The 21780-nt window shown below is 40.4% G+C and overlaps 3 protein-coding genes across 4 annotated transcripts; all 3 read right to left on the reverse strand.

Moving 5' to 3' along the window:
* Nucleotides 1-613: 613 nt before the first annotated feature.
* On the reverse strand, nt 614-2865 carry LOC120716145 (E3 ubiquitin-protein ligase TRIM39-like). Its single transcript, XM_040003550.1, has 2 exons — nt 2707-2865; nt 614-2592 (listed from the first exon to the last, which is right to left on the reverse strand). Exon 2 carries the CDS (start codon nt 2573-2575, stop codon nt 1196-1198), a length of 1380 nt encoding a protein of 459 aa, XP_039859484.1. The 5' UTR covers nt 2576-2592; nt 2707-2865; the 3' UTR covers nt 614-1195.
* A 732-nt stretch (nt 2866-3597) lies between these two features.
* On the reverse strand, nt 3598-6499 carry LOC120716140 (zinc-binding protein A33-like). Its single transcript, XM_040003537.1, has 2 exons — nt 6353-6499; nt 3598-6266 (listed from the first exon to the last, which is right to left on the reverse strand). Exon 2 carries the CDS (start codon nt 6247-6249, stop codon nt 4750-4752), a length of 1500 nt encoding a protein of 499 aa, XP_039859471.1. The 5' UTR covers nt 6250-6266; nt 6353-6499; the 3' UTR covers nt 3598-4749.
* Nucleotides 6500-8769: 2270 nt separating this feature from the next.
* Nucleotides 8770-21344, reverse strand: osgn1 (oxidative stress induced growth inhibitor 1). 2 transcript variants are annotated; one of them, XM_040003523.1, is made up of 8 exons: nt 21075-21344; nt 15250-15312; nt 14111-14247; nt 13836-14027; nt 13478-13569; nt 12438-12637; nt 11886-12229; nt 8770-11778 (listed from the first exon to the last, which is right to left on the reverse strand). In XM_040003523.1, the coding sequence occupies exons 2-8, from the start codon at nt 15305-15307 to the stop codon at nt 11200-11202; spliced, it is 1602 nt and encodes a 533-aa protein (XP_039859457.1). In that variant the 5' UTR covers nt 15308-15312; nt 21075-21344; the 3' UTR covers nt 8770-11199. The 2 variants fall into 2 exon arrangements, with proteins under 2 accessions (XP_039859457.1, XP_039859448.1); XM_040003514.1 differs by having other exon boundaries at nt 21122-21343.
* Between the last annotated feature and the right edge of the window lie 436 nt (nt 21345-21780).

The following is a 21780-nucleotide window of genomic DNA, read 5'->3' on the forward strand; positions in this document are numbered from 1 at the left end:
TCGCCTCTGTCAGTGCGCCCCAAGGTGGCTGTGGCTACAATGTAGCTTGCTTGCCATCACCAGTGTGTGAATGTGTGTGTGATTGGGTGGATGACTGGTTGTGTAAAGCGCTTTGGGGTCCTTAGGGACTAGTAAAGCGCTATACAAATACAGGCCATTTATCAGAGGGAAAATTAACATTAAATTACCAACCAATCAGCACATTAAAGATAACAGTGATAACACAAACCTCTGGTCCTGTAGTCACGGAGATGTGATTTGATGTTACTGGATGGAACAGAATAACTAACTTGAAGAAAACTAAATAAAATATCCAGCTAATTTTTTCAGGTTTAGTCCCACTTAATCCAGTTTGTCAACAAAACCAACCGAGCAGGTATTGGTGCAAATGTTTATTGAGAATAGGATGTCTACAGGTTTGTGTTATCACTGTTATCTTGTGTTATAAAACCTATTACATCATCAGTTTTCCCCTGATAAATCATCCATATTACAGTGCAGGAAACCAAAACAAATACAAGCTGCACTCAAATGACAACACCTGAAACTAACAGGAACTGAAATAGAAACATTCAGAAGGAAAACATAAGAGAAATAAAGAGCTGACTCGCTATAGTGTAAAGTATTTTAGTAGCCACATATTGGATAACTGAATTCAAACATAAAAACAGACAGACCTCATACATTTAGTAGATAACATATCTGTTGACCTCTTAAAATGAAAACTGTGTTTAACTGGAGCAATCCACATAAATGCCAGATAATCTGTTACTTACACAAACACATCATTTTATACATTCAAACATTAAAGCTGAATAATTTGATAGTATTGGACTGAAATTCAATTTCAGTTGAGACTCGTTACAATCACTCGCCCCAAGGTTTTTTAGGTTGTAACAGTTGGTATCACAGAATTTAAAAGCCACCTTACATATGGTTATAAAGCTATAAAACACCGTCCTCTGAAAAGGATTTGTACCCCAAATCTATATAAACAAACTGCCCCATTAGACTAAGCTGAATCATTTCTCTACAGTTAAATAGTATTAATATGAGATAAATGTGTCATAACTGTGAAGTGTATTTATTTATTTTAAACAAGGATAGTTTTATCATGTGAGCTCTCTAACTAGTTGTCATGCAATTTGTGTGTTTATTTCCACCACTTCTGGCTTCATGGCTATAAACTACCACTCTACTTCACTGATGCGGGCAACATCTTCAGTGGGATTTTACTCAGATTACTTACGTATGGAAACATCTTCTCAGTGAAAGTGTGTGTGAAGGTGTGTATTTGTGTTTTGGTGTCAGGATCAGAGAATGACACCTTCCCCCTGTTCCAGTCCAGCTGAACTCTGACCTTCTTGACCGCCTTTAAAAAAAGAACGATGGAAGACTCTGGCAGGGAGCGCACGGTGTATTCACCTTTATAAAACCCTAGCCTCCATAATCCAGATTGCGGCTCTCCCTTCCTTTTGACAGACTCTGCTAACACACCGACTTTCCAGTCTGTGCTGTTTCCAACTTCAACATCCCAGCTGTGAGTGCCTGAATCGAAGCCCTCGGAGGCCATAGCAATCGGGTAGAAGTCAAACCTCTCTGGATTGTCGGGAAGCTGCCGTTTCTCACTGACGCTCACACCGGTCAGATCTTCAGAGATGAGGAGATTTGGCTGGGCAGAGTTTGGGTCCAGAATCACAGGAGAGTAGGAGACCATCTTCTTCATCTTGTTCCAGATGTTGTAACCCAGGTTGCCCAGGTGTTTGGCCACATCTATCAGAGCTCCTGAGACCAGCTGTGGGTCATCCAGCTGGGGGTACAGCTGGACCATGTTCATTGTACCCTTGTAGTCCTGCAGAAAAGCGACGTTTTCAGCTTTCAGCTCCTCCTCTGCAGCTCTGATTGTGGCCGAAAGAGCTGCCATCTCTCTGCTCAGAGCAGCAATCTTCTCCTTCATCTGCTGACTCTTCTCTTGCTCTTCTATATTCAGAACAGCCAGCCTGGTCTTCTCTTCCTCATCTAGAAACATGCGAAACTTCTTAAACTGCTCCTTGATCTGCTTCTCTGTTTGTTGAGCCTGGGTCTTAATGTGTTGCTCTGTTATATCAAAGCTTCCCTTCGCTTTTTGTAAGACCTTCAGTTTGTCCTGTAATGGTTTTAGGGATTTCTGAAGCTCTTCCTTGTGATCCTGCGCGGCCTCATCGATGGGCCAGAACTTGTGGTCGACGTGTGCTCTCGAATCACGACAGATGACACAGGCTGGCTCCTGATGGTCCAGACAAAAGAGTTTGAGTTTCTCAAAGTGCAGACAGCACAGAACCTCAGACCCTGCCGAAGCGCTCTGATTTTTCTTTTTTAAGTAGGCCTCAGCGAGGTTCTTTAGGACCAAGTTACAGGGTGGGTCACTCTGCTCAGACATTTTCTTACAGACTGGGCACTGCTGTTCCAGCTTCTGTGCCCAGCAATTCTTCAAACAAGTCTTGCAGAAGCTGTGGCTGCATGACAGGAAAACAGGATCCCTAAAGACGTTATGGCAGACGGGACAGGAAAGATCCTCCTCGGACTGGAAAGACATCTTTTCTCAGAGAGAAGCTGAAAATACACCGAACAGAATTGGCAGGAAGGCAGCCAGGTTTACTTTCACTTTTGGTTTGTGTTATAAAGATAATATTTCGTCTCCTTAGAAGGGAACAAATGAACTCTTACCTTAACTATACTAGTTTCGCCTTGTTTTCCTTTCTCTGTTTTGATTTTAACCTTGAGATAAATTTCTCACCCAGACAACGCTTTTGTTTTTCTCAGAGGAAGAACGCTCAGGCTTCCTTTTTTGTTTTGTTTTGTTTACCCATAGCTGAAAGAGCGTAGTCAGGTGGGCGGAGTTTTGTCAGAAAGGAGAGAAAGGTGTGACCTGTTTTAAAGTGCTCCTAAACTATTCCCATTTTAAAGCTTTTTCAGCAGTACAGTAGTTCAGACATGGAAACAGACAAAAAATAAACTCAACATTAACAACAGCTGTCTTATTAAATTAAAGATTGTGGAGGTATGTAAAGACTACAGGAGAGGCCTCAATATGTCTCACTCCAACTTTATTAACGGCTTCACTAGAACTCCGTATACAAAAAGCGCCAAACCTCCACCCCATCACTTCCCTTAACCTTGGGTGTGAGTGGAGCCACCTGGTGGTCCGACCCCCCCACCCCCACCCCAAACACGCGTGAACGAGGCTGGTGTAGGCGAGCAGGAGAGGCAGTCGGTTGGAGGGTGCTCCTGGGGGGAAAACCAGAGTCCATTCACCCCGTGGCAGGAGGGCGGCCAGAAGAAGAAAAGGATGAGGAGGGGCTCTAACTGATAATGAACTTAACTACAGGCTTGGAGGTCCTAAAAGTCAGGTATAAAAGGAACGGTTTGGGGGTTTAGAACACATTTTGTGTAATTATAACAATGTGATTTATGACCCTGTTACACAGACATTCAGTGTAATACAATCAATCCACTGATCTTAATGTTCTCAGGTAGGATGGCTCAAAATACCTGTAACAATCAGAGTAACAAAATGAGTATTAAAACAAGAAAAAAGAAGAAAAACCAACAAAAATGTTTTAATTATTCAGCTGTGAGGTCATTTTTTAATAAAAGAGATTTGTTGCATATTTAGTCTTTTAGGGACTCATCATGTGAACATGATTCATACTTTCAGCTTTTTGAATAAAAGGCAGTTTTATTTTCTATTGCAGCCCCAAATGTAATATTATCAGACAAGATTACTTTGTACTTTGAAAGTCTGTATGGATTTATTTTACACATTTCAACTAAATGGTGAATTTGGGGGTTTTACCTTAAGAGCTAAAAAAGATCCTTTTTTGACATTTGAAACATTTACATCTTCAAAAACTCTGAGGCCAAATGTACAACACTGAATTGTTTACACCGAGTCAAACCTGCTTCATCAAAGGGGTTCAGTGTTCCTTTGGGTCAAATATCCACTGATTTATCCGTGTTCACCTCTTTAAGTTCACTTTGTGTTTGTCTCTACCTAGTGGTCGATGAGAATTACTGCAAACCAGTTCAATCATTTACCTTCTACCAGACAAAAGCTCTTCTCAATACTCAGTTAAAATGCAACAGAGTAACCAGAGAAAAAATGAATTCAAAATGAAATATATTTACCGTTTAGAAGATAACAAACAGCTGCAAATATTGTTAGTTTGATAAAAAATAGTCTACTTCATGTGTTGCAGCCAGTGTTTTTGACAGTCACAACCTCATAATACAACCTTTTGTTTGTACTTATAGTGTCTAAGTGATCTGTCTCTGTATGACACTAAGGTGTTATACAAGTTTGTGTATGCACCATAAAATAGGGCTGTGTAATCCTGTGTTCTTTTTTATTCTGTTGTACTACATTTCTTTATCGCTGTGGCCACTTTCACTGACAGCTGCAGCCAATCCCTCTGTGCTTGACTAATTGAACTGGACCTAACTACTCTGTGCTCTTAGTGCCTTTTTAGCATTTTAATAGAATTAGCTATCAGATCATTTTCAGTGCAGAACAAAATATCATTTGTTTTATGGATTTTATGGTCCAATTTTGTTGAGCTAGTATTTCTTTTTAGTTTGTTGTTTATCAGCTTTAATTAGCAGGAAAGAACTGCTTTGCGCAGTTTTTCAGTTTGCAACCAACCTAGTATTTTATAGGTTTTAGGGTTTTTTTTACACTTGAAGAGAAAACATTGGTATGTGGCTATAGTGTCAGTCATCATCATCATCATCATCATCAACATCATGAATAACATCATCATCGTCATCAAGAATGCCATTAACTGTTTCACCACCTTGATCGTGATCTCCTTCACTATCAGAGTCTGCACTGTCATGAGACACTCGTGGTAATATCTTCAATGGCAGTTCGTTCTTGGTGTAAACAAATGGAAAAAGTTTCTGAGTGAAAGTGTGTGTGAAGGTGTGAATGTTGATGTCAGGATCAGAGAATGACAGCGTCCCGCTTTTCCAGTCCAGGCGAACTCGGATCCTCTGGAGCTTTTTCTTTGGATGAAAGGAGGACGAATCTAGTGGGGAACGTATGAAATAACTACCCTTACTGAACCACACAGCCCACAATCGACACTTAAAGTCTGTTTGTCCCTTTCTTTTAGTTGATTCTTCAGCCACACCAACTAGCCAGTTTGGACTGTCTCCAACTTCAACATCCCAGCTGTGAGTCCCTGAGTCGAAACACTCTGAGCCCAGGACGATCGGATAGCCATCAAACCTCTCTGGATTGTCAGGAAGCTGCTGCCTCTCTCCAAGGCTCACACTGGTCAGATCTTCAGATATGCAGAGGTGTGATTCAGCTGTGTTTGGATCCAGGATCACAGGAGAGTAGGAGACCATTTTCTTCATCTTGTTCCAGACGTTGTAGGTCAGGTTGCCCAGGTGTTTGGCCACATCTATCAGAGCTCCTGACACCAGCTGTGGATCATCAAGCTGGGGGCACTGCTGGACTCTGCTCACTGCAGCCTTGTAGTTCTGCAGGAAAGCAATGTCTCGTGCTCTCAGCTCCTCCTCTGTGGCTCTGATTGTTTCTGAGAGACTTGCTATCTCTCTGCTCAGAGCTGCAATCATTTCACTCATACTCACACTCTTCTCCTCCTCTTCCTCTCTCAGAGCAGTGATCCTGGCCTCCTCTTCCTCTTGCAGAAACTGGTGAAGCTTCTTAAACTGCTCCTTGATCTGCCTCTTTGCGTGAAAGGCCTGAACCTTAATGTGTTCTGCTGTTTGAACAAAGTTTCCTTTAACTCGTTCAAAGGCCTTCAGTTTGTCCTGTAAGGGTTTCAGTGAGATCTGGAGCTCCTTTCTGTGATCCTGCGCAGCCTCATCGATGGGTCTGAATCTGTGGTTGCTGTGAGTTTTTGAGTCTCTGCAGATGAGACACGCTGGCTCCTGATGGTCCAGACAGAAGAGTTTGAGTTTCTCCGAGTGCAGACCGCAGAGCGACTCGGACTCTGCTGAAGCACTCTGATTTGTCTCCAGTAAGAAGTTCTCACACAGGTTCTTTAACACCAAGTTACAGGGTGGGTTTTTCTTTTTAGATGCACTCTTACAAACAGGACACTGGCGTATTTCTTTCTTTCTCCACCATCTTTTCAGGCAGTTTCTACAAAAGCTGTGGCTGCACGACAGAACAACAGGGTCTCTGAATATGTCTCGACAAACGGGGCAGGACAGCTCTTCTTGGATTCCAGACGACATTTTATCTGTGACTGACGCTGTTAACAAACCACACAAACAGGAAGTTAGAAACTTACTAATCTATAGAAGGTACTTCCACATTTTTAGGGCTCTAAAAACTCACGTAAACGAGGTGAAGTAATCCCAAATCTCTTCTCCTTCTGTGGGTTTTGTCTTCTGGTGAATAATATTGAATTTTTTTTTACAGAGTTTGAAGTTTCCCCTCAGTTGAAAAAGATCTGCTTCCTCTTTTTAGTAACGTAAGTCAGGAAACACGTGGAGCGCGCTCATACGTCAGAGGTGCTACATCACTTTAAATTTGTTTATAGTATTGAAGATATCAGTTAAAGAGACAGCATCATCTTCCGTGGATTACTTTAGCCTCTATCCACCAAGATGAGTTCATATAATGTATCATGATCACGATGATTACTCAGTTGGTGCAGATTTGTCAGCTGCACATCCATGATATGAATCTTGTACACAGCCATGATTTGTTGGACAAAGACTTTTTTCAGTCAGTCAGTATGTGATTGAAGTCCAGATTTTCAAATTTAACTCAATGAAGTTAATGAAAAAAAGTCTTTGTGTAGGAATTACATAGATTTTTATACAAAGACCCCCATTTCACAAGCTCAAAATATAATTAGACAAACCAACGCCTTGAACATGGGCTGCTTTTGAAACAGCTCTTGTTATCAGTGACTGTCAGAAGTCTATAACTGCTTTTGCGCAACTGCGCAATCTCTTTTACATTTCCGGCCTTCTTCTTCTTGAGTGTAACCAGTGGTTTTCGCCTTTACATTCATGAAGGTATTTATAGATTGTGAAGTTTGTTTTTCTTAACCATGGAAAAAAATTATGTGATCATCTTCTGCAGTTGTCCTCAGGCCTTTTCATGTTGCTGTGTTGCCAGTGCAATCATATTGAGAGTTTGAGCAAACAGCTAACAACGTGGTTGTGGTGCTCATGGTTTCATTTAGATTTAGGTTACATCAAGTGTAGCAATTTGCATTTAGGTTGACGATGCTTGGACTAATTAACTAAATTTCATCTCTATACCAACTGTATACTGTCTAGCATAAAGATAGTGTAAACAGTGTAGGGGATGGACGTCAGTCAAGACAGCAGGTCAGCTGATCGCTGCATGTACACTAAGAAAATCTACCGAAGCTCACAGTAGAAAATTACTGTGAGTTGTGATTGTTTTCCGTGTGCTGAGCAACTAAACTGTTTCGATCATTACCTGCTAAATCCCACTGTAACTCCCGATTGTACTAATTTTCCTGTTTAGGTGTGGAGGTGAATTCACCATCTACAATGTAAGGAACAGAAAATTGTTATTTTTTAAAACCCTCTTTCACTTCATGTGTCCTACATAACAGATTCAAGCTTTCATGAGAATTAGAATTTAGACTGGAGTAGCATTTGCGTCCTCATGTACTAATATTGTTTTATATTATATTAATATAGTGCATGGTTCAGTTATTTTTTACAAGAATGGTTAGCAGAATTGTCCTTCAAGGAAGTACTTTTTTCTTTCCTGCGAGTACATTTCAGAGCCTGTATTTCACTTTTACTTGAGAAAAACAGCTGCTACAGTATTTCAGCTGTTACTGGAGTATTTGTAAACACAGGTACTTGTACTAAAGTAAAGGAAGTCTGTACTTTTGCCATCTGTGATAAAATGTAAGATGTAATGAACTACTGTTGCAGTGAAATGACAATAATTTGTATGCATAATCATAAAGATCTGATGCGAAATTATTTGCAGATATTTTTTCCAAGTTTAAAAAGACAAAAAGCAAGGAAGGTCCAAAGAGCGGGACAAACACATTTTCATAAAATCTGCTGTTTAATAAAAACCATGGCACAAATAAAATGTGGAAAAAAATTGAAGTTTTACACAGATGAGAGTTACCGATCTATAAATCACACAATTTTGTGATTTAAAAATAACATCTAAAGACAACCATGTGATTTTACTGCATTAGAAAAGAGACATTCAGATGTTTTTACTCTGCTATGAAACAAAATACTAAGCCATGAATAATGAGTCTTAAGGCACTGCTGGCTCATATAGATCACAGTTCAGTATACAAGTCAAAAATACCTAATTGATGGTGACAACACCAACTCTGTCTGTAGAAATAATTAGCCAATAAATACATTAGTAAACTGACCAAATACACAACACCAAATTAAGTTTTTGCATTAAAAAAAAAATCAAACTTATCATCTCTTCGCAACTTTTCAGAAGCAGTCGTAAACGCACAGATGTATAGACGTTACGTTGTGCTCTATAAACTTATGAACTTAAATATATATATAGTAATTTAATTTATTGATAAAAGATGTTATCTGGATCCAGAAATCTTTGTACCATTTAAACTACAATATTGCACCACTAACTCTGGTTTTGTCATTTCTTGTTTAAATTTTAAGCGCTTAGCAAAGAAACTCTAGTTGTTGTTTTTTTTTTAAAGAAATGTTAGTACATATACTAATAAGAAGCTCAATCTAAATGCAAAAGACTACAGCGATGGTATAACAGGCGTTATTTTATAACCCATGAAAACAAAATCAGTGCCAATCAGTTTGCAGCTAAACATAGTCACCTAAAGAGGAAACACGATTTCCTCTTTACTACTTTCAATCTGAAGTTGAATTGCATATTTGTGGCATTTTTTTTTTTACATGTTAAGTGACAAGTTTAAATCAGGCTGTCTGTACAGTGCATCAAACTAAAAAAAAAAAATCCGAGCTCTTTAAGTCGATGGTAAATGTTTTATTCTTTCTTTTGTATTTTAGTTTTTCTGCAGGTGGACTCCTCAGTGTTTGCAGACAGCCGTTTAGCCTCGACATGCATCTGTCTGAGGGAGTAAGGTTAGCGCACAGCCAATAGGAAAATATACGCAGCCTGTGCAGGGCCAATGGTTATGTGGATCTTGACGCGCTAAGAACACTCCTGTAAAATACATTCTGAATATCAAAAGCTTTCTTTCCTGGATAACCCCGTGAGGTCTAACCCACCCACCACTTTACAGACATTAATTAATCCTGATCCTAAACAAATGGAACAATTCCAAGAATAATTCCTCTGTAAAGTTTTTTCTTTGAGACCAGACTTCATCCTTGTCTGGGAAACAGAGCCTGTATGCTTTTTAGAATGTGTGTTGGTTTGGAGCCTCTCTTGGTACCAAGCTAATCACAATGTGCAAAACCAAAATTTACATTCAGATAGCAAGGCCTGAAAACAGTGTTTCAGGTACTTGTGATTGCCAAAGATGAACTCGGAGGGTTAAATAAATTTAAGAAATTTACAGCTTAAACAAATATTAGTATAAAAAACAAAAACATCTTTACTGCATATAATTAGCTTTTTGATGCATGGAAAATTTCTTTTGAACAGTCAATGTGAGGAAGACATGGAAACTACCGGCCATCTATATATACATAAACTACAATCTCATTACATTAAACCTTATTTGCAGTGGAAGTAATACTGAAAAGAAAAAAAAAATGTCTTTAGAAAAAAAATGTATTAACAAAAATGTACAGGTGAGCTGTTGCATCCTGATTAAGCAAATCAGACTTTGTGTGGTGAAAACATTTTAAAGTGCACTGAAGAAATCCACATGTTGGTAGATTAATGTGTAAATGACATTCACTGTTGTACTACTTCGATACAAATAGGGCTTAAAACAGTTCTCATTCACAGTGAAGCCAAAATCTAATGTTGTCAAAGCTTCAGATTAAATGTCATCACCGACAGAAATTACAAAAATATTCTGAGTTGTTCTGTTTTTGTATAAAGTAGAAAATATTTTTATACTTTAGGATGTAAAAAGTTACACAGATGGGTACAGTTACAGCTTTACATAGAAAAACGAGAGGTTGGCGGGTTCAGAAAACAGCAAAACTCAATATACAAACAATATTGTTAGTGTTACAAAATTAAATAGGACAGTGGCAATAACAGAATAAATTATTAGCTATGGAAACATGTTCATTATCCTCACTGTAGAAAAGGCTGAGGCTGAGGCGACACGTGTCGGTTTGGTCACATATGGTGCTGCTGGCTGATTAAAGTTTAATCAGGTGGTTACTGTAGTGAATAAGGCTCTCAGAGTGTCCAGAAACTCGAGCTGTCAGGACCACGTCACTCAAGTTTGTCCCCAGTCAGTCTTTAATAAACTCTCTGCCTCGCTCAAGTCTGCCTTTCTGCTTCTTCACGTCAGTTTGTGTCCTCGCAGACATGCAAAGGTAATGACTGGTTATTCTGCCGCAGGGTACATTGGTGCTTATACTGAATTACAATTACTAAAACAAAATAATCAAGGTAGGGTGTAAACCTGAATATGGAATTATGCTCCTGGTATCTGGCCGGCAGGTGTCCTGAAACGGGCATTTCATGTAATAAGAGCATATACAAATAAATCCAAAAATGACTATGGAGATGAAATTAATAGAATGGGTCTAATTTAAAGGAGCAATTGGAGATCATTTGCATGATTTGACCACTAGGTGGTGATAGGAAAACATTTGACTGGTTCCTCTTTTTTAACTAAATGTAAAAAAAAAGTTTATTTATAAATAAAATTTATGTTGACGTAGTGATATCTACCTATACAATTTGATGGGGACAACACAAACAGACCCCTTGTCTGTCCTCCACTGCATCCTTTGACTCATCTCTCCATCTCGCCTACTTACAAATGCCATCTGACTCTGGTGGAAACAGTGCAGCTGTTCTAACTGCCTCACATCTGGAGGCTTTTCTTTACCTAAGAAAATCAGAAGTCTTCAAACCAGTGCGAGTGCAGTCAGAGCTCACTTGTTGCCCGTTTCATAGGCAACTAATGGGCGACAATGACCTGACCTATGGCGTTTGAGTGTGGATTCCTCTCAGTGACATTACAGATTTGTGGTGATTGGTTGGTTTTCTTCAGTTAAAAAAAAAAAAATCTGCTACACATCCACAAGGCAAACCTCTGGTTCTGCCCGAGTCTGTCTGTCCACACATCTGTCCATTAGTCCGTCTATGCTTAGCTCGCCTTCTCCTTTTTCTGCCTCTTCCTTCTGTCTCTTGGTGAGGTCACTCGCGATAGCCAGCGCTCCTCCTTTTAGGAACCTGACAAAGTTCTCTCCTACAAGCGGCCCCATGGCGTACATGCCTGGCCCGTTCGCAGCAATCACCCTGTTTGTAAACGGGTCCACCTCAATTGGGTTCCTCCGGCATGAGATGGGCTCCTCAGGGTTCATGCCAAGCGAGCGCCCGTTATTGTCTAGAAAGGAAAGATTGGGGTGGGCGCCAATCAGAACCAGAGCCTTAGAGACCTGAACCACCGTCCGCTCGCCAGCGTCTGACTCTAGAACGCACTTTCGGTCAGGTCTGAACTCGACAACCCTGTGGCGCGGGAAGCTCAGGTAACCCGGGTACCGGGGGAGAGAGGAGGAAGAAGAAGAAGGGTTGGAACGATGAAGATTCTGCGTATGGTCCTGTTGTGAATTATTGCGTTGATGCTGTTGAGTCATCATCTGGTGAACCTGGAGGACAAAGTACAGAACAGAGGTTAGGCGATTAAAATCCTAGACGACCCGGTTCAGCTGCCATGACGATCAGTCAGGAAATTGAGTGGCTCTGCTCTCCTCACCTTGTGGTACTCTGGGTAGAGCAGTTTAGGCAGCTGGTTGAAGATGAGCTCTGGGTCGTTGACTGAGCGTCTGAAGGCGTGGTAGACAGGGGTGTTGAGATGGTGGGTGGCAAGTACTGCGTCGGCTGCCGTAAGTCCTGCCCCCACCACCAGAACGGGGTCTGACGACTGGTCGAGCTCACCGCGAGCGATGGCTGCCTCTAGATCCCAGAATGAGTGGCACACGAAGGGCAGGGACTCGCCCTGTGCACCGAGTCTGGCCGGGATGTCATGTGTGCCCGTCGCCAACACCACATTGTGTGCTAACACGGAGAAAGGTACCTCCTCTGAAAGCGTGGAACCATCTAAAAGTAGGAGAGAAGAATCAATAGGTGAAAATCGGCTTTACTGAGAGGCTGCATTAAGTCCATATTAATATGATTTTGAGCAGTGAATCAAGCAAAACTACTTTAGCGCGGTCCTAGAATCCTAATATTCAGCTGGCAATGTGCCCTTAACACTTTATAACACAACAAATCTTAACAGTGATCAAGAGAGTTTCATTCACTGTACCTGCAAGCTCTTCCCCCTCTCTCCGCTGCAGTCCTGTCACTCTCCAGCAGGGCGGCGACCCCCCCTGGCTGATAGGCTGCCTGGTCACAGAGGTGACTAAAGTCCCACAGGCAAAGTTCTGCTCCAGGGACATCTGGGAAACGTAGTGCTGGTAGTAGGAGGCGATCTCTGCTGGTGTAGCACGGTCATTTCGCACATTTCTGTTGTGAAAGAAACACGAAAATACATTTGGATACAGGTTAAACACGTATTTGTTTACAGACACAGGACATGAAGACGAGTATTAGGGAACAGAAAGAAGATATTTACTAACAAAGTTTTGATTAAAAAAAAAAATCTGTAAATGAAAGAGTTGTTGGGGCGATATTGAAACACAAGTCTGATTGTGGTGCACAGAAATTAAAGACCACTGTTCTGCTGCTATGGTCACAAATTGCTATTTTATGTAAATCAAGTGGGTCCAGCTGGGCCGAGTCATTTGAAAAACAAATTAAAGAGTGTGACGCATGAAGATCAATGGCTTTGTTCTTTTATTTCTCTGCTCAGCTTACTCAGAAGAGTACTGTAACTGTATTTTCTTTGTGGTAAAAAACGTATTAATTTAGGCCTCCAAGTCTTAATTTCATCAATTTTTATTACATTATCACTTTATTTTCATTTATATGACCAATATATCTCCTAAAAGTCATTCTTGTTCTTAGCAGCCTCACTGCAATGACAGCTTTAGTCTAGTCTTAATAATCAGGGCTGTGGGGATTAAATCCAAGTATAAGCTAACTACAAGAGCAGCTCCATCATTGAAACTCAAACCCCATTTAGCTTCAGGTTCTCAGCTTGTAAACATAAGCCCGGGTGGTCAAGATTTGTTATTAATAAAGGTAATCAGATGGTATTTGTCCACTGTGGAGACATCTTTTTGTACACAAGCCTCTCTGCCAGGAGCTTTATTACGGTTGAAAACTTCATGAACCCTGTTGAGTGTTTAAACAACACGTCGTACACGCTCTGTACACAAAGTGGCGGTTTTATTATGAGCAGACCTGCGTTTGTCTCTCATCCAGTCCTTCAGCTTCAGCCCGGGAAGCTCCATCCAGTTAGCCAGGCTCAGCGTCAGCATGGAGCCCTCCATTGCCTGCACACAGCACACACATTGTTAACACTTTTGTTATTCAAATCCTGTTTGCCTTCTATCGTGTGCACATCAACTTCTGTGTGTAAATAAGCAGCTGGCAAAACATTTTTTTTATGTGTTTGCTAAACATATCTACTTTACGATCGAATTCAGGCCATCTTATATAATAACATTTTATGATGATAAGGACTAAACAGACGACTGTTTATCCTTCTGCTTACACAAAACAGAATGGGTTAGCCTTTAAAACCTATTCCGTAACTTACATGCCAGGCTCCTCCAGGTGGACCCTTCCCCAGCACCAGGTGGGGAATAGCACGCTCTGGCTCGTATCGCCATTCCAGCGGAGAGGTGTGGTCGAATCCGAAGTCGCTGTCTGGCAGCAACAATGAATCAAAGAGCACCGCTACGGGGTTGGACGACCGCCCTTCCAGCCCCTCGCACAGGTACTCCAAGTCCTACAAAGGGAGCATCTGTGAGGCTCTGTTCACACTGCACTAATGCAACTTCACAACTTCACCGAGAAAAGAAAGACGTTTACCTGCTCCAGCAGCGACAGGTGAGGCTGCTCTGCCAGCTTGCTGTGCAGCAGGGGATTTGGATGTGATGCCTCAGGTGACAGGTAAGGGGTGTAACCTGATAACAGGTAGGACAGGCAGATGCCTGAGGGGCCATTACCTGAAAATAAATGAGAGGTAAGGTGGTGATTGGTTATACATTCAGAAAAAATGCAATTTGGTTATTACCAATTTTACCGCACAGCTGAACACAGATCAGAAAAAAAAAGAAAAAGAAAATTTGAATAACTCAATTTAACTTCCAACAGAAACATTGCAAAACAAAAACAAAAACAGAACCTGTCAATGAAAGGAGGACATTAAAGTCAGTGTGCTGCATGATTCAGGGGGTTTGGATACAGCACACACAAGAGGCCAATGATTCAGCAAAACCACGTACAACAGTTGCATAGTCATGACTGAAAGTTGTTATCCCACTTTCAGTTCTCTAAGTAATCCAACTGAACCTTTTTTTTAAAACACAACAGCCTTTGCTGATGCGAGGATTCACTCTGATTTTTTTTCTGTGAATCATTAATCTGGATTCATCACTGATTCATGGACAGTAAAGCTCTTCTTTTCCATTAGTGAGCTGTAATGCTGCAGGAGTGTTCACCTGAACCAACAGTAGAAAAAAACCCCATAAGAAAGCCAGCGTTTGCATTTATAACTGAAAATGAGGAAAACCACAGTGGGTTTTTTTTAAAGTATTGCATTGTTTGCCTCAATTTTGTGCAACATCTGCTTCCCGCTGTTGGTGAGTTCATCTCTTAAAATCTAAGCCATATTTAGCCTATAACCAATTAATACCTTGGCTAACTATTATGCTATAAAGTGGAAGCCCAGAGTCATGCAAAGGACCATAGAAATGCAGACAAAGCAAAACTGGCACAACTCACTCTCAGAAGTATATTTCTTCTCATGCAGTTCCCTCTGAGCTCCATCACAATGATCCAATTTAATGTTTGTCAGGTTTATTTCAAAGCTACTGGCTAATGTTTAGGGTGTGAACTTCATTAGTAACTGCTGTAATAACTTAATCGAGCAACAAAGCTAATGACTGCTCCTTTGAGGTTTGTAACAGAACAATTAAAACTGCACTTCTTCATGTGTGTTTTCTTACCAATGATCACCACAGGCAAGATGTCTCCAGGGAGAATTTCTTTGTCATGAAGGTCCATTTCAACTGCAAAGAGGAGAAAAGACATTTTTATACAAGACTGAGAAAGTAGTTCAACACAGTTAATGATTGCTGAGTCCAGTCAGCATTAACAATGGTGAGTCGAGTTCATTTTCATGTGACCTGTGGCACACACATGCACACACTTCCCCTGCAGAGCCTCAGTTTGACATCGTAGCTCGAGATGGCGTAGATAGAGATATGACGCTGCCACATACACCATAAACCACACAGGAAGACAGTCTCTAGAGAGACTTCATGTGAAGACGCCAATTTCTTCCTTGTTTACTCTCTGATTTAATTTTTTTTTTAAACCTGCAAGTTTGAAGCTGTACTTTACTATTCCTGAGTTTACAAACAAGTCAAGACATTGAGGTCAACTCAGTACATCAAGGTCGGCTGTAGAGGAACTAGATCTGTTACACACAGCAGTAGGTCAAGTGCGAGAATCAGTTTTACAACTAAAACACATCCACTGTAAGTTTAGACATTAACCCAGGGTGAAAAGGCATTAAATCAAATGTAATAACTCACTCAGATCACAAGATGCTTAAAAGCCTGAGGGCACACGACCTGTACTCACATCATATTTTACCCCCACAACATGCAGCGCGCCTCTTTTCCCCTGTTAAGTTTAACTGTTGTGGATTAAATCAACAAATTTGGCCTTGGAGAGTCTTTTATTTGCTTGGAATTTTCTAAACACAAAGCTAATCTTTAAGCACTTTCACTCGTTTTAATGTGCATCAATGTGTTTGCTTTGTTTCTAACTTTTTTATTTATTAAAGAAACCAAAGGCCTCAAATGTTAAAATAAAAATCTGTTTGAAATGAAGAAACAATTCACACTTTCAACTTTTTCTTTTTTTTCTGAAAGGAGACCTTGCTGAGGATTTTTTGCACAGTTTATGTACTAAAGGACCACAAGCCAAGCGCCATTTAGTCTGATTGTATTCATGACGAGTGAGGCAACCTCTGGAGCTCACACGATTAAAACTGGGTAAAAAAGGGAAAATGTGAGTTTGGTGATTACAAGTTGTTTCATTAAAGCTCTGACTGGCCGTTTCAGGTGGTACAAACAAATGAATGATATCATAATTTATTTTGAGGACTTCCAGGAAAGACTATCAGCATGAGACGATGTTGATTATTTTGGCCTTGCAGGTCTGACACTGAGAAAGGCTCAAACTGAGTGTTTTGTGATCAGCCTGACACAAAAATGTGACCATGAAAAAACAAAAAAAGGAAATATTTGGAGGTAAAAAACAAAAATATTTGGAGTTCCATTAAATGAGAAAATCTTGTGTCCTTCAGCTGTTATCATGACCACGACAAGGAGGACGGAGCGTAGAAATGAACGACCGAGGAACTGATATTCAGGGAGGAACGTCTTACTTTGTATCGCCCCTGTGTTTACTGGGTACATGCCTCTCAGTGTGGTTTAAAATAAACATCAAGTCTGCTGGAATCTCAGTGTTTAGAAAAACTATTCCACAAGAAAAAGTGACAAATTTAACTCCCTTTTCCACCGGTCACAAAATATAGGCCTATATAGTCTAAAATTAAACAAAATTAGCAGAATGAATGAAAAAAAAAAAAAAAAGATGGTGGTAAGAGAAATGGTCTCCAATACATCCTCATTAGAAGGAGCTCACTGCTCATCAAGTAGCTCTAGTAAAGGTCTCACTCAAAGGGTCCCTGTTTTCTATCTTTAAGAAATATTTCAAATCTTTAATGCACTGGTGACAGGATGGAGGCTTTTTCCATTAAAATAAACAAAAAACAACAACAACAAAAAAGCACCAAACACCTTGCATGAACTGCAGTTTCAGCAGCCACAGAGGAGTGCCGCTGGTGTAACGGTGCCTTTATTTGTACCAAAACAGTGTGCAGTTACTTTTTCCCACCCCTGTGATGCAATGACCAGGAAATCTTTGCAAATATAGTTATTCATCACGGAAATGGGAGCAAGTCATTTTCCACACAGAAACTCTGTTTGTCTCTAACCCAACTCATTAAAACTTAACTGAATGCCCAATAAGTAAATTATGAAGGGTGGTGCAAGAGTGTAATGCATTTACCCCTTTGCAGACACTCTAGACAGATAGACAGACAACTGTAATATAGCTCATGATGTCAGCTAAGGTATGACATTACTCATTTGCACAGACCTGCCCCTTTACATAATCTGCTAAGTCATGCTTACACGGGGGAAAAGAAAGTCACTGCAGGACATGGAGGGAAAAAGAGGATGACTCAAGCAAAAAACACAAGGTCAAGATAAGCAAAGCAGTGAAAAGGGGCAAAAAAAAAAAAAAAAAAAGAGGATTGACTGAACCAGAATCAGCGCGAAAAAGAAAAGTAGCTGCGAGAAAGATAGAGGGTTACATAATCCAGCCCAAACGGTGGCAGAGAGCCCAGTGAAGGCGGGCTGCACACACATACAGTCCATGAATAAATGAAGCCTAGTAGCTGTGTTTCCCCCCTGGGATTGACCTGCGAGGATAATTAGGCTTCCTTAATTTCTTTGGCACAAAATGCCAAAAGTGTTTTCCAGGGAAATGTGACTAATGTGCAGCACAGACGTCATTAAACACTTTATTTTCAGTGTTTATGCTTACAAAAAAGAGGACTTTAGCTACAGCATTAAATGTACCAAATATAACAGTTATGCCAAGTTGTTATCTCAAAAAAAAAAAAAAAAAAAAAAAAGTAAAATTAAGATAGATGAGACGTACCAACTTCTGTGTATGGTACTTCCAAATTAATATAGTTTATCAGAGTAAAGAGTTACTCTTATTTTCAAATTAAACACACTCATTTAAATTGTAATCTAAATATAAAAAGAAAACTAAAGAGTCTGCCATGAGGTACTGTGCATGTTTGCTTAACTTCAGCACACCTGCAGTGATCTCTGGGTCATATTACAGTTATAAAAGTCATAAACTCTGTGACAACTGGATAAAACACAACTGACCAGTCATAGCAGTCATCATTCATGACCCGTGATACCTGACAGTATAGTCTTTTTTTTTTTTTTTTTCTCTCCATTAGTCATTGTGCCAAACACCCATTTTTATATTGGATGTTTCAGACTTACATGTTATACAAGTTCATTTCGGTATTCCCATTCCAGGTGTAATAAGAGGTCGTCTAGTATCAAAGCACTGTCCAAAGCAATATTGGCCAGTGAGACATAAAGGTCCTAAGTTAGACTACAAAGACTGCTTTAAGAAGCTGGAGACGTGGTGGTGTTACAAGTAAGAAGTGCTTTTAACCTAAAACAGGACCTCGGTTTTACACCTTGTTTTAATTATTATATTTTCCCCCAAAAGGAGGTTTCCATTCACCTTTACTGTCATCGAAATCCTTAATAAAATTAAATGTTCAACCTGTTTTGATGTTTTACTTTCAGTCCTTCTCTGAGAAGAGGCATACTTAAAAAAAAAATAATGGAGCAACTACACTTCCAGGTTGTGTATTTCCTTTACGATAAGACTAATGTTTTGTGTAAGTCAGCTGATACCGACAAATATTCAAATACTGTAAACCAGATATGTTTTATCACTACCTCTATCTCCCTATGTCTACCTGCCAAACAGGCTTTTCAACACAGAGCGTAAGCTTATTTTAAAGCATTTTTTGTTACACTTGCAGTAAGACTCATTTACTGCAAAGGAAAGTTTGTCCCGCCACAGGTGGCGTATATAATTAACTCGGTAACCACACAGCTATAACAATGACACAGCAGTTGTGTCTCGACTTATGTCAACTGCAGGTATGTGTGTGCAGTGTGCAGAGCCACAACAATATGGAGCCATGAAAGCCCTCATATTATTTCGAAACTACAGGGTGCAACTTCCTGTTAAGACTTGTCTTAAATCAGCTGCTCGCCATTACATAATCAAATGTTTTGCTCATGCAAAAGACTCAAATCAGCAAATCGAAACATTAACTTAAAAAGCAGAAAACCTCCCACTTATTTAAAGACATATTTTAAATAACTGATGGCCCTTTGGGGGTGAAACTGAGGCACCATTTCTGATTTTAAACAACGGTCAGGCAAAGTCGTCTTTGCTTTACGTTTCTGATGAATGGTGCAAGCAAAGCAGTTACAAAAACAGGGGGGAAAAAACAAAGCGTTGGTGAGTTTCTCCTCTTTTGTGCCCCTGTGAAGCTTGAATCTCTATGACACTGGATCAGATTCTCTACTCATCAGGCTGCAAATATAGCAAAGGCTTATCTAAACTCTTATCCAACTGCTGCTGCTATTTTAATACAGGCTCTCAATCTGAGCCCCTTGATTTTATGCAATGCCCTACATGAATCTGTTTCTACCTGTGGAAAATACTTGAGAAATGCTCCATATGGCACCTGTGCATACGTCTACCTTAAAGCTTCCAGCATCTGGCCAGCTAATCCGCCATATGCACCTGCCAGACGGCTAATGAGATTTCAGTTATGTCTGCCTAGACGCCTGCTGCAGTCTGCAAAGTGTAGGGAGAACCAAATCGGTTCCTGTGCAGTATTGGAAACTAAAACACTAAACACATAAGTATTCACACTTCTTGATCCTTTTCAGCCAGCTGTCTTCTGACTAGCTCCCCCTCATGAACAAAAGGCTAAAACAATGGGTGGGTGGGATTTCTGTGTGCTGACAGCCAGTGCTGTGTGCCTGATACGATCTATCTGGTGTCATTATCATAAAATATCCAAGAGTGGGGTTCAAATGTCTGCAGTCAGAATTTACTGTACATACACTGACCTGTTTGTCAAATTTAACCAGGTGCAATATGAGAACATCACAGTAGCAGTTCCTTTATGACAGAGCATAAATTAAAGCCCTCTTTAATTTTGTCACCTGTCTGTATAAACTAAACTCTTTTCCCTGTGTTACTCAGTTTCCTTCTAGGGGTTTTGGCACTGGGTGTCCCGACAACCCTCTGAACTTCCTGTCAGTTTCCTGTGAACTCTCAGCCATCACTGTTTTAGCAAAACCACCACCCACCGACTCCACCTCAAGATAAACATGCAACTGAATTCTAAAGCTGTTTCTATTGTTTCAGCACAGTGAAGCAGTTATTGACATTAACAACTATAAAACTATGTGCAAAACCCAAAGTACCAAAACAAATCATTCACCAGCTATTGTGTTACAAAATGTAAACTTATAAAAATATACTTTTCCTATAAAAATACTGTTTAGCTATGGTGTGATAATCTTTAGTATCCCTAAAATAATTTATATATTAAACTACACTTTAATGAAATATTTTCTACTTTTAATTGTACTAATATATATGTATTTATATATAGCTGTGTATAGGAAGCAAATGTGCTTTTAAAAAATGTATCTATAAACGTATCATTCTGTATTTATCTAAAGTTAACCACGCATGCTGTACCACGTGAATGTATATGATTCAGCATTGAGAATACTTTTGGATGATGAAACTTTTCCAGGATTATGACGGACACTCAGATAAAGGGAACAAATACTTTTTTTCAGTAAAAATCCGTTTTTTGTGCAGCACGTCTGCATGAGCGCTACAGATGTTATCTGCTCTGCACTCTTAAGGAAAACCCTAGAAACGTCTCTCCCCACGTTGCACTTACACCCGCTCGGTCCGGTCGTGACCACCCACGCCCCTCCCCTGCCGGTCAGCTACGTGACTCACAGCTCCCAGCTCCGGCTGACAGGAGCCTGCCCTCACCATCTAACCGCTCCACGAACTCAGGACAATGACTCACGCCACAATGGATGCTCACCTAAATGAATGGATAAAGAAGAAAGATGGTGGCCTCGGGCTACTCACTGATTCGCGCCGGAGGTGAGGCTCTGTGTCCCCCGCGTGCTGTTTGAGCCTTTCAGGAGACACGAGGGTTTCACGTCTGTCTTCTGTTTCTGCTGCTTCTTCTCTTCTCTCAGTCTGTCATGTCGCGGCTCTGCCCCCTTCTTTTATAGCCGCCTTCTCTTTTTTCCCCCGCACGTGTTCAACGCGAGCCTCAAACTCCTGCGTCGTGCAGCACGTTCACTCATTTAACGTAACAGTGCAGATGGCCCCTCCCCCGTCGACCAATAAGAATCACGCCTCTTTCCTAGACGCTGCCCCGGCTTTACTCCCTGAAAGCCGCCATCTTTACGCTGCTACGTCGTCAGCATAAAGCGAAGCAAAAATCGTCTATATTGCGGGATGGAGAGAGACGACGACAGGATGGACTGGATTTTCTTTCGTTATTGTTAAAACAAACGCCACTCCTCGTGTCTGTATAACTAATAAATAAATGCACAAGAAAACAGAAAAGAAATAAAGAAAAGACACATTTCTTATTTTATTATTACAGCATAACATAGTCATTGTCTCTGTATAAATAAAAAAGAGAGAAAAAAGGCCAAATTTAGATCTGCTTCTGGATTAATATAAATTTTGACTGTTAAAAAAAATCTTACAGTATTTAAAGACGTTTTGCAGTG

Source organism: Simochromis diagramma, unplaced genomic scaffold (assembly GCF_900408965.1).
Source record: "Simochromis diagramma unplaced genomic scaffold, fSimDia1.1 OVJJ01000320.1, whole genome shotgun sequence".
Classification (NCBI taxonomy): domain Eukaryota; kingdom Metazoa; phylum Chordata; class Actinopteri; order Cichliformes; family Cichlidae; genus Simochromis; species Simochromis diagramma.